The 13168-nt window shown below is 43.0% G+C and overlaps 1 protein-coding gene across 2 annotated transcripts in view; it reads left to right on the top strand.

Moving 5' to 3' along the window:
• The window catches only part of taok3a (TAO kinase 3a), a 105296-nt gene that overhangs the window by 78297 nt on the left and 13831 nt on the right, over window positions 1–13168 (top strand). For both annotated transcript variants that reach the window (XM_024418227.2, XM_024418228.2), the window contains exons 8-14: window positions 1848–1961; window positions 3633–3724; window positions 5497–5590; window positions 8210–8291; window positions 10615–10782; window positions 11268–11462; window positions 12685–12816. In XM_024418227.2, the coding sequence (XP_024273995.1) occupies window positions 1848–1961; window positions 3633–3724; window positions 5497–5590; window positions 8210–8291; window positions 10615–10782; window positions 11268–11462; window positions 12685–12816 (877 nt within the window). The remainder of the gene's footprint in view (window positions 1–1847; window positions 1962–3632; window positions 3725–5496; window positions 5591–8209; window positions 8292–10614; window positions 10783–11267; window positions 11463–12684; window positions 12817–13168) is intronic.

The raw sequence follows: 13168 nt of genomic DNA, 5'->3' as shown, positions 1-13168 counted from the left end.
AATACCTAGGTGTCTGGCTCACATTAAGCATCTCCAATCCAAAATTAAATCTAGAATCGGCTTCCTATTTCGCAACAAAGCCTCCTTCACTCATGCTGCCAAACATACCCTCGTAAAACGGACTATCCTACTGATCCTTGACTTCGGCGATGTCATTTACAAAATAGCCTCCAACACTCTACTCTGCAAATTGGATGTAGTCTATCACAGTGCCGTCCGTTTTGTCACCGAAGCCCCATATACTACCCACCACTGCGACTTGTATGCTCTCGTTGGCTGGCCCTTGCTACATATTTGTCGCCAAACCCACTGGTCATCTATAAGTCTTTGCTTATAATAATCCCCACCTTATCCCACCTTATCTCAGCTCACTGGTCTCCATAGCAACACCCACCCATTGCACACGCTCCAGCAGGTTTATTTCACTGTTCATCCTCAAAGCCATCACCTCCTTTGGCCACCTTTCCTTCCAGTTCTCTGCTGCCAATGACTGGAATTGAATTGCAAAAATCACTGAACCTGGAGTCTTATATCTCCCTCTCTAACTTTAAGTATCAGCTGTCAGAGCAGCTTACTGTACCTGTACACAGCCAATCTGTAAATAGCACACCCACCTACGGCATCCCCATATTATTACTTACCCTCTTGCACCCCAGTATCTCTACTTGCACATCATCATCTGCACATCCATCATTCCAGTGTTAATGCTAAATTGTAATTATTTCGCCACTATGGCCTATTTATTGCCTTACCTCCCTAACCTTACTACATTTGCACAATCTGTACATATATTTTTCTATTGTGTTTTTGACCGTACGTTTGTTTATCCCGTGTGTAACTCTGTTGTTTTTGTCTCACTGCTTTGCTTTATCTTGGCCAGGTCTCAGTTGTAAATGAGAACTTGTTCTCAACTGGCCTACCTGGTTTAAATAAAGGTGGGAAAAAAATACAAAAAAAATAAATACATTTAAACACGTTTGAGCTCTTGCTGAGACGAGATATGTGGTGCCTCTGGTCTCATTGTTAAGTAATAATGAACTCATCAGAGAGAACATTCTTAGAGTTGTCATCTGCCAACCCTAATCTGTATTTCAATGTGCATTCCAACAGGCCCTTTTCTTGAACATCACTTACGGAGAATGTTATGTGAAACCTTTATCATTTTACCACCATGACCCATAAAGACAAACATTACTGTTTTATCATGTTAAAAGTTCTGAAACCGAAAGGAAAGAAAAATATATATTTATTCACCACATAAATTAATTGTGAGATTGTATGCCTCCCCAAGTACAGGCCTAAATAAATGTCTGCTCCTCTCACTGTTCAGCTGAGCTCAAGGAAAGGCCTAAATAAATGTCTGCTCCTCTCACTCTTCAGCTGAGCTCAAGGAAAGGCCTAAATAAATGTCTGCTCCTCTCACTCTTCAGCTGAGCTCAAGGAAAGGCCTAAATAAATGTCTGCTCCTCTCACTGTTCAGCTGAGCTCAAGGAAAGGCCTAAATAAATGTGTGCTCCTCTCACTGTTCAGCTGAGCTCAAGTAAAGGCCTAAATAAATGTGTGCTCCTCTCACTGTTCAGCTGAGCTCAAGGAAAGGCCTAAATAAATGTGCCTAAATAAATGTCTCCTCTCACTGTTCAGCTGAGCTCAAGGAAAGGCCTACATAAATGTGTGCTCCTCTCACTGTTCAGCTGAGCTCAAGTAAAGGCCTAAATAAATGTGTGCTCCTCTCACTGTTCAGCTGAGCTCAAGGAAAGGCCTAAATAAATGTGTGCTCTGAACCATATCCCATCACCCTATTCTAACCCTGTTTGACGTGTCATCGCTTATTTTTTTTCTCTCTCCAGAGATGTGAAAGCTGGAAACATCCTGCTCACTGAGCCAGGCCTGGTCAAACTGGCAGACTTCGGCTCTGCCTCAATCGCCTCTCCTGCCAACTCCTTCGTAGGAACACCTTACTGGTCAGTACCTACCATTTTGAAGGTAGAGTCAGCGATATGACGTAGATGCATAAAGTAAACAGCATAGTGGGTCAATTTCCGCAACAACGAAGAGCGCTGAAGCGCGAGGCTCAACTTCTCTGCTGTTTTGGTCCTGTGGCTACCATGTTGTAAAAGTGTGAAGCGAGCCCGTGTACATGCGCAGATCCTGTGTTTGACTGTGGGAGCGAAGTCTTGCATCTTGCTCATCGTAATATGTCCGGTGCTGCTCTTGGCAACATAATTTCACTGAGTCTACCTTTAACAATACCTCACCACTACACTTTACTGGTCAGTACCTCAACACAGACACAAACACCGTACTGCTCAGTATCACCACACTAACATAATATATTGCTAGCCTAGTAGTATATAACATAGCTTTGCCTCTATAGCCTCTCCTGACAACTCTTTCGTAGGGACACCTTATTGGCCAATATCTTAAAGTCTTAGGGATGAGGTAGTAATCATGTAGGAATACACTGAGTGTACAAAACATTAAGAACACTTTCCTAATATTGAGTTGCACCCCCCCCATGTAGACTCCAATGCTCCCCACAGTTGTGTCAAGTTGGCTGGATGTCCTTTGGGTAGTGGACCACTTGATACACACGGGAAATTGTTGATTGTGAAAAACCCAGCAGCGTTGCCGTTCTTGACACAAACCGGTATGCCTGGCACCTACTACCATACCCTGTTCAAAGGCACTTCAATATTTTCTCTTGCCCATTCACCCTCTGAATGGCAAACATACACAATCCATGTCACGATTTTCTCAAAGCTTAAAAATCCTCCCCTTCATCTATTGAAGTGGATTTAACAAGTGATCATAGTTTTCACCTGGATTCACCTGGTCAGTCTATATCATGGAAAGAGTAGGTGTTCTTAATGTTTTGTACACCATGTACATTGTGCCAATGTTAGTGGTCAATATCTTAACACTGATGCAGTGTAAAGCTATATCTTGTGTTGTATTTGTATACTCTTGTATGTTCTTGTAGCTGTTATTTGCCTAGGTTCATCTCATTGAGACCTAGTCCAAAACATCTCCTTTGTGGGAATTCTGTGACATACTTGTCAGTACCTAACACACTACAATAGGGCATTTCCACACCAGTCCTGGGGCCTCCCCAGAATGCACATTTTTGTTCCAGCCCACCAATATCCCATTTGATTCAACTACTCGAGGCCTTGACGATTAGTTGATTAATTTAATCACATGTTCAGCTGGAACACGAATGCGGGACGCACTGGGACCAGATGGCTATGCATCATAATTTACAACTATTTATTATGTTAAAAAAACAATGGTCATTCACAAACCCTCATAGTAACGCTGGAGACAAACAAGCAAACAAACAAAACATAGGGAGAACTCCCAGAACACTGTCGATTCTCCTGATACTCTCTATTCATGATACTCTAAGCTCACAGTGTGCTACTTGTATCCAGCCAGGCTGTTAATTCGACACATAACGTACACCCTCTAGTCTTCCAGCAGCACATTACTCAGACCTGAGCTTCTAGCTAGGCTATCACTGCATACCAAAGGGACTTTAAGATATCCAGGCTTAACAGATTATGAATTTCCACAAATTTAACACTGGTGGTTAATTACTGACACGTGTGTGTGTGTGTGTGTGTGTGTCCCAGGATGGCCCCGGAAGTGATCCTAGCAATGGATGAGGGCCAGTATGAGGGGAAGGTGGACATCTGGTCCCTGGGAATCACCTGTATTGAACTGGGTTAGTGTGCATCTGTTTTTACTGGCTTATTTACATTTCAGTCATTGAGCAGGCACTTTATCCAGAGCAACTTAGTCAGTGCATTGGTACGTACAGTGCCTTCAGGAAGTACTCACAAACCCTTGACTTTTTCCACATTTTGTTGTGTTACAGCCTGAATTTAAAATGGATTACGTTTAGATTTTGTCACTGGCCTACACACAATACCCCATAGTGTCAAAGTAGAATTATGTTTTTAGAAATGCTTACAAGTTAATAAAACATGAAAAGCTGATATGTCTTGAGTCAAAAAGTGTTCAACCTCTTTGTTTTGGCAAGCCTAAATAAGTTCACAAGTAAAAATATGCTTAACAAGTCACATAATAAGTATTGGACTCTGTGTGCAATAATAGTGTTTAACATGATTGTTGAATGACTACCCCAGACATACAATTATCTGTAAGGTCCCTCAGTCGAGCAGTGAATTTCAAACACAGATTCAACCACAAAGATCAATGCCTCGCAAAGAAGGGCACTTATTGGTAGATGGGTAAAAAAAAAAAAAGAATAGCAGACGTTGAATATCCCTTTTAGCATGATGAAGTTATTAATTATACATTGGATGGTGTGTCAATACACCCAGTCACTACAAAGATACAGGGGTTCTTCATAACTCAGTTGCTTGAGAGGAAGGAAACAGTTCAGGGATTTTACCATGAGGCAAACAGTTAATTGAGGATGGATCCACAACATTGTAGTTACTCCACAATACTAACCTAAATGACAGAGTGAAAAGTAGGAAGCCTGTACAGAATAAAAATATTCCAAAAGCAGGACAATAACGTGAAACACAAGGCCAAATCTAAACTGGAGTTGCTTAACAAAGAGGACATTGAATGTTCCCGAGTGGCCTAGTTACACTTTGACTTAAATCGGCAAAGGAAGTCTATGGCAAGTCTTGAAAATGGCTTTCTAACAATGATCAACAACCAACTTGACAGAGCTTGAATAATCTTTAAAAGAATAATGTGCAAACATTCTACAATCCAGGTGTACAAAGCTCTTAGAGACCTACCCAGAAAGACTCACCGCAGTAATCGCTGCCAAAGGTGATTCTAACATGTATTGACTCGGGTGTGAATACTTATGTAAATAAATATTTCTGTATTTAATACATTTTTTTTCTCACTTTGTCATTATGGAATGTTGTGTGTAGATGGGTGAGAAAATACATCTATTTAAGCCATTTTGAATTCGGGCTGTAACACAACAAAATGTGAAATGCGTCAATGTGTTCGCTCCCTGTCGAGCATTGTCCTGCAACCAGTGTACATCTCAGAAGGCATCATTACTTGTTAGGAAAATGTACTTTTTATGGCCTTCCTCAGAATGTCAAAGAAACAAACAGATATAGATAGACCATCTTGGACTTCCCCATCTAGAGAGAGCAGTGACACACTCCTGACTGACACATGACAGTTGATTCACAATGTTGCTCAATCATGTGTTTGTCATGTGATTACCATGGCCCCTTGTGTGCTACATGTACACACACACACACACACACACACACACACACACACACACACACACACAGATGCACACACACACACACACACACACAGATACACACACACAGATAGAATAACATTGTCAAGGTCAAAATAATATATTATCTTTCCTCATGTTCAACCAGATATGATAACCCCTCCCTTTCTCTCTCTTCCTCTTTCTTTCTCTACTCCCCCTTTCCATATCTTTCTCCTTCTCTCGACCTCTCTTCCTCTTCATAGCGGAGCGCAAGCCTCCCCTGTTCAACATGAACGCTATGAGTGCCTTATATCACATTGCCCAGAACGACTCTCCCACGCTGCAGTCCAACGAGTGGTAAGTCCTCACCATCCCTCTGCTGAGCTGTGTGACCACACACACACACACACACATACACACACACACACCCTCTCATTTCCCTGGAAGTCCCAGTCTGTCTCTTGTGTAATTACCTGAGGGGCCGAGCTAAGGCCTTTCCTATTTAAAGAACCAAGCCTCAGGCTAAACTCACAGGCTACTACTGTACTGTACCATACACCAAACCACACTCTGCGGGAGGGAGGGATGAAGGTAGGGCGAGAGGGAGGAATGAGAGTGGGAGGGTGAGACCGATAGATGGGAGGTAGGCAGAGAGAGGCCTGTCTCCCTGGATGGAGACAGACAGCTAGACAAATGCAGGTTTGGAGGGAGCGAGGCAGAGAGTGTGAGGGGAGGAAGAGGGAGACTGTTGATGCCCTTTGAATTTATGGTGTGATGACTGCCAGTCAGGTCAAGAGGAGGATCCAGTCAAACATGACTCTGTCAACATTTACAATGTCATGATACTACAGCCAGTGGATGTTTATTGGGGGGGGTTGTACTCTACTTGACCCAAATAATGATGGATATAGGACTTTTTATTTTTTAATTGAACCATTTAACCTTTATTTAACTAGGCAAGGCAACTAGACTTATATGGCTCTAGGAGTACATTCCTTTCAACAAATAAAGAATCTATAACGCAGCTAAAACAAGTTGCAGCATTTGCATGAAGGTGTAAGTGTTGTGTTTATTTTCATAGTCCACGTTCCTTACTGAGGAAATCGATTTGTGTGATTCCAGAAACCCAAAGCAAACACATTCACAAGTAGCACATTCCAATAAATAAATATTTGATTGTCTTTACAGTATGCAACGGTTTAGTATATTTTGACAAATTAGCATTAAAAGCAAGCCTTAGTCTTGTACTGAAGAGAGTGTGTGTGTGAAGCAAGGTTATGGTCCTCCCATAGAGATACAATATGATTTAGTTTTCTATTACACACACACACACAGTAGTCAGTGTATTGTTGGAGGTGCTCCAAATAGGCCTCTGGCATGAACCTCTCTCTCATTAGCTGAGACTAGTTCAAAATGTATACCACTATGTAGACTGCATGGCATCGCCACACAGAGCGTTTGAAGATGGACTTTCAATAACACAGACAAATCAAATGTTATTTGTCACATGCGCCGAATACAACAGGTGTAGATCTTTACAGTGAAATGCTTACTTACAAACCCCTAACCAACATGATGAATAGCTATAGAAGCACCCTGGCTTTACCCTGACTCTAAGGCTTGAAAGGTGGGGAAGTGGATATACATTCCCCTATGTATGTGTTTGGACAGTGAAGCTAAAACTTTTAATTTGGTTCTATACACCAACCAGCATTTTGGATTTGAGATCAAATGTTTTACCCATTTTGAAAAGAAAGCACTTTGTGGTCCCACCATTTGATGGTATCGTACGTATTTGGACAAATTCACTTAGTGTATTGAATGTAGTCCAATGTTTAGTATTTGGTCCCCTATTCCTAGCACACAATGACTACATTAAGCTTGTGACTTCTCAAACTTGTTGGATGCATTTGCAGTTTGTTTTAGTTGTGTTTCGGATTATGTTATGCCCAGTAGAATTGAATGGTAAATCATGTATTGTCATTTTGGTGTCCCTTATATTATAAATAAGAATATAATATGTTTCTGAACACTTCTAAATTAATGTGGACCCAACTATGATTACGTATAATCATTAATGAATCATGAATAATGATGAGTGATACATTTAGAGGTATAAATGTCACCCCCCCCAAAAAAAAAAAAAACATTCTAACCTCCCCTTTTTTTGGTAATGGTGAAAGGTTAGCATGTTTTGGGGGCATGATCTTTATGCCTCTAAATGTATCACTCATCATTATTCACGATTCATTCAGGATTATCTGTAATCATGGGAGCATCCACATGTAGAAGTGTTCAGAAACATACTTTTATTGTAAATAACAATAGAATGACTCTAAAATGACACTACATTATTTACCATTCATTTCTACACAACCAAAACAGACTCCAAATGCATCCAACAAGTTTGTATAGTCACAAGCTTGATGTAATCACTGCGTGCTAGGAATATGGGACCAAATACTCAACTTTTGATTAGATTGAAAGGGCTACAAGTGAATTTGTCCAAATACTTATGACATCTTCAACTGGAGGGACTAGATAAATAGTCTTCACTTATAAAAGGTCAAATGGATATGTTTGAAAATACTATCAAACAAAAGGTGACATTCTGTACTGTCAGTCACCTCATTAACGTTTTAGCTTCACTGTACAAATAAATACGTAGGGGAGTGTATATATTTTTACATTTGAGTAATTTAGCATACACTCTTATCCAGAGCGACTTAGTTAATGCATTCATCTTAAGATAGCAAGGTGAGACAGCTATTGCCTTTTATTCCTGTCTAATCATGGTTGTATTCTGTTTTCTTCCAAATCCTTCTACCTCTTCACCTCTACTCCATCTCTTCTTCCCTCATCCCTCCACCTCTCCATCCCTCCACCTCTCCATCCCTCCACCTCTCCATCGCTCCACCTGTCCATCCCTCCACCACTCCATCGCTCCACCTGTCCATCCCTCCATCTTTCTACAAGGTCGGACCCCTTCCGGAGCTTCGTTGACTACTGCCTACTCAAAATTCCTCAGGACAGACTCTCGTCGGGGGAGCTGCTGCGAGTGAGTGCACTTCCTGTTATCTCTGACAGAGGCTGTGGCCTCACTTCCTGTGTCCAGTCCCTCAAAGACCATCTGGATGAATGCTTCCAAAATGGCACCCTATTCCCTAGTGAGAGAGTTAGACTCACAAATATCAACCACCCCCAGCTATGCTACATATGTTTGGAGTGTAGAGCCAATAGAATAAAAAATGCTTCACTGTCCCAATAATTACGGAGGGCACTGTAATGCACTACTTTTGACCAGAACCCAATGGGACCTGGTCAAAAGTAGCACACTCTGTAGGGTGCTATTCAGATACAGCTGATGATTCACTGCCTCCCACAGCTGTAGAGAAAATAGGAATGAAAGATTCCACAGGGGTTAAGATTTGTTGTTCACATATGCATGCACACACACACACACTGATCCCACAAGGGTTAGGGTTTTGTTGTTAAGCATTTTTTAACCCTTTTTTTGTTTTTGTTTTTATCTTGCGCTGTAGTACACCTCGTGTTGGAGGTTCATAAGACATCCATAGTGTGTGTGTGTGACCATATCCCCTTGACACACAATGAAAGCTAAAGTCAGACTGACTGCCCCCACAGACCCATGTGTTACAGTACAAGATCAGTCAGTTGTGTGTCAAGGTATTCTGCTAGCTAGCCTTTGTTTGTACATCCTAATTAGCCAATCCACTGTTTGTGCGTGTGTGTGCGCGTGTGCGTGTGTGTGTGACCATGTAATGTAGAGTTGATCTTTTTGTTTGTTTGGCCGAGAAGTAATCCTATTGGCCTGCTAAGAGTTTTATGTTCTTGATTGGTTGTCACACTCTCTCACTGGCCAGTCGGTCTTACCTGGCTGCCCAAGGAGGGGTTAGTGGGCTAGAGGGGATGAGATGGTGGGGGCTTGTCTGGAGCTCTGGGTAGAAGTAACCCTCATCCCTTAGGTGCAGATCTAGGATAAGCTTTCCCTCTCCCAAATCCTAACCTTAATTATTAGTGGGGAAAAGGTTAAACTGACCATAGATCAGTGCCTAGTAGGCAACTTGCTCCTAATCTGAGTCGGGGCAGGGGGCATCCAGATCACCGCCCCTCAAGCCCCTGATTAATACAAACACACACACACTCATTGCCCTCTGCCCCTCTTTGAGCTCTTTAGGAGAAATCAGGTCACTAATCTCTTTCCCTTCAGGTTCCACTTCCTCAATATAGAGTCAAACTTCGCTTCCCATACTCCTTTACTCCTACACCCAACCAAAACTTCACTACCACACTGTTCCCATGATCTTTGGAGAATTGCATGGTTGGGTGCATGCATCGAAAAAATGGGTGAGGAAAATGTAATGGAGTGAAGGGAAAGGAAGACAAGAATCCGAACCATCGGTCCGACTCCGTTCATGGTCCCCAGGATAGTTTTTTTTTTCGGGAAGGGATTACTCTGAAGATTAGTCCTCTCTCTCTCTCTCTCTCTCTCTCTCTCTCTCTCTCTCTCTCTCTCTCTCTTTTCTATCGCTCTCTCTCTCTCTCTCCCAGCCCCCTGGTACATGGCAGCTCTGGTTTTCTAACTCACACTTTCGCTCCCTCTCTGTTTGTTTGAAAATGGGAAAATGTTTCCTCTCTATTTCCAGACGATGATGTCATCCTTCTGAATCAGAGAGTCCATTACATTACTCCAGCCAGCATCTGTCAGATAGAAGGGAAGGTGTGTAGGGCGAGACATACATGGCCGTTTCAGCCCCCAAGTGGTTGCATACATTGCATTTCCACTAAGCAGGCATTTAGCAAGAAAAGATGTGTGTGTGTGAGCGCGTGTGCGTGCGCTACTGGTCAGTCCCATATGAACACTATTGGATGGAGTATTTTCTTTTTACACATTTTTTTTCTTTTCTTTTTCTGGTAAGCCAGCACAAGAAACTCTATCTAGGTTGAATAACCCACAGGCGCCCTCTAGTGACCAATGGGAAAAGAGCAAGAGAGAAATAATTATCTGAAATAATAATCACATGGAGTATTGATATAGAAAACATGTTTATAATACCATGGATTTATAGGGCTGTGTTATATCAGATGAAACGTTTAAAAGAGGTCTTCCCACATTTTGTGGACCTGTTTCTACACTTACCCTGACTGCCCTGTCAACACCCTTAGATTATTTATTTGGTACATATCTTACATATGTACATACTTTATAATCAGACAGTCAAACAGACAGACACTGTGTATAACTGCTGCCCTCTTTTGCTCCTGTCCACCTGCAGCATGACTTTGTGTATCAGAATCGCCTCCTGCGGATCTTCATGAATCCTAACCTCTAAGCCCTCCGCCCTCTCTCCTCTACCCAGCATGATTTTGTCCGTCGGGAGCGTCCCCCACGGGTCCTCACGGAGCTCATCCAGAGGACCAAGGATGCGGTGCGGGAGCTCGACAACCTGCAGTACCGCAAGATGAAGAAGATCCTCTACCAGGAGAAACACAACGGACCCATGGGGGAGAGCCAGGAGGAGGAGGAGGTGGACTTAACACCACTTAAACAAACCATGTTCACCAAAGATAAAATGAGTAGCATATGTGTGAGGATAGATTTAGCTTATTGAGTCAAGAAAGGCTTAAACCTCAAATGAACTCCTGTTCCTGTTTGGCACAAAAAAAAGATGACTGTCACAGAGGAGAAATATGTGTCTCAGAGGTCAGCAAAGGTTGACATGGAGAAGATACCTAATTCTTCTGTTTACAGGTCTTGAACCAGGCCCAAGGGTAAAGTAGTACTCACACATTCGAACTAATGTCAAATTGACCATTAACACCCATTTGTCTCAAACAAGGCCATTTCAGACAGACAGACAAGACAGTAGCTATGTCCTACAGTCGTGTGTCTGGCCTAACCGGGGCATTATGCTTCAGTGTGTCACACAAATAGCATGTGGCACAAAAGTGTTTGTGTGTTTCCCACAATTCCCTTACTGAATACTGATCTCCTGCTTCTGTCTGTCTCCAGGAATCTGAGCAGGCCAGCTGTAAGATGAACAGCCTGGGCAGTAATCACTCCATCCCCAGCACCTCGGTCAGTACAGGTAGCCAGAGTAGCAGCATTAACAGCATGCAGGAGGTCCTAGACGAGAGCTGCTCCGACATGACCATGATGCACCATGACTACGACAGCACCCTCGAGTCCTCCGCACACACCAAGAAGGTAACACTGACAGAGCGAGAGGGAGAGAAACACACACACACGCTAGCAGACACACACGTGTGTACACAGGAAGAAGGTAAGACTCATCTATCACTATCAGTGAACCGCCAGGTAGTCACCCACTCCAAACCTACTCACGTCCTCAAGGATAGCACAAACAAACAGGAACACACATGCCAATAAGCTACTGCTCATCTAGTACCCTCAGCCAGCAGCCACCTACACCAAACTTCAACCCACGTCCTCAAGATTGACAGCTCTCAGGGGTGCATCAACACACAAACAGGAAGACTCGCACTAACGAGTGAGCTTCCACACTATCACTCCAACCCACGTCCAAAGAAACACACAAACACACACAACCAACCTCTGAGGTTGATCATATGATCGTACTGTTCACAAACAAACCTAGCGCTGTTAAACATTGACACCATGGAAACCAGACACATTTTTCTCCCGCTCCAAAATCCTGCTTAGCTTGATTCCTATAAATATGCTCTTGATAGACACACACACACACAAACACACACACACACACACACACACACACGGAGATACACAGAGCCGGAGTTCATCAGTGCTGTGAATCACACCCTCAGAACAAAGATGCCCTCTCTTCTCCTCTCCTTTGGCATCTCCATGCAGGCTGAGGTTGACACACTGCTGAATGCCTGACATTCACTCTGAATACTCTTTGTCTCGGGCATCGTAGCACAACATACACACACACACACACACACACACACACACGTGCTTCAAACAGCAGCAGATTATGAGATGCCTGTCATTCCTCATCTTCAGCCACATCTTGTTCCTCGTCTTTGTCCATCCATCTGCCTGCAATGACGGACTGTTATTAAAAATGTCACTTGGTGTCTAGGTTGACGATGTGTCACAAGACAACCGTGGGTGTAGCAGAACATGAGGTGACAGACTACTGTCTTGTCTATAGAGTATAGTTCCTTTTCTTATGTAACTGGTCATGAACTATGTACTGTAGTGAAGTGCAGTATTGGCATTATGGCAATAAAAGATTACTAAAGCTCTGGGTTTATACTATAACCATCACACTTCGGGTTGAGTTTAATCCAAAACCTGTTCAGTACCATCCAAAAGTGCCCCTGGATTTTGCCATTTTCTCATCTGGTTCTGTACACAGTGAAAGTTATACTATTGTAGTGACAGGCCATGCAACTCAAAAGTGTATCTTCTCTTTTGTCAGGACCACGGGTATAACTGGGATGATGGTGTGAAACGTGACCACAGGCCCGAGCTGAGACCAGCCTCCTCAGACAAGAGCCAGGCACACAACTACCGCCACAACAACTTTTCTACCATCAAATCAGCATCGCTGGTAATGGTCGACACACCTTTGTCTCTCTAGCTTCATCGGTCTCACTCTGTGTCCACTATCCACCATCAAATCAGCATTGTGTGTAAGGGCTAACATCATAGTTTCGCTCTCCCTTTTTTCCCCCCCTTTGTCCGTCTCTATTTCCCTTTGCGTGTCTTGCTCGCTATCCTTCTCTCTCTCTAGCGTCCTCCTTCTCTCCCCTTCTTCATTCTTCTCATTCTCTTCCTCTTGTTTTCTCTCTCCTCTCTGTACTTTCCTTCCTGTCCTCCCCTCCTGCTCTTTAATATTGCTCTCGCCCCTCCCTCCCTCTCACTAGACCCCTTTGTCTTCTCCCGGTCCTTCACTATCCTTC

Source organism: Oncorhynchus tshawytscha, linkage group LG04 (genome assembly GCF_018296145.1).
Source record: "Oncorhynchus tshawytscha isolate Ot180627B linkage group LG04, Otsh_v2.0, whole genome shotgun sequence".
NCBI classification, from domain to species: Eukaryota; Metazoa; Chordata; class Actinopteri; order Salmoniformes; family Salmonidae; genus Oncorhynchus; species Oncorhynchus tshawytscha.
The sequence above is the reverse complement of the archived record's forward strand: the minus strand, read 5'-3'. Positions and strand labels throughout refer to the sequence as shown.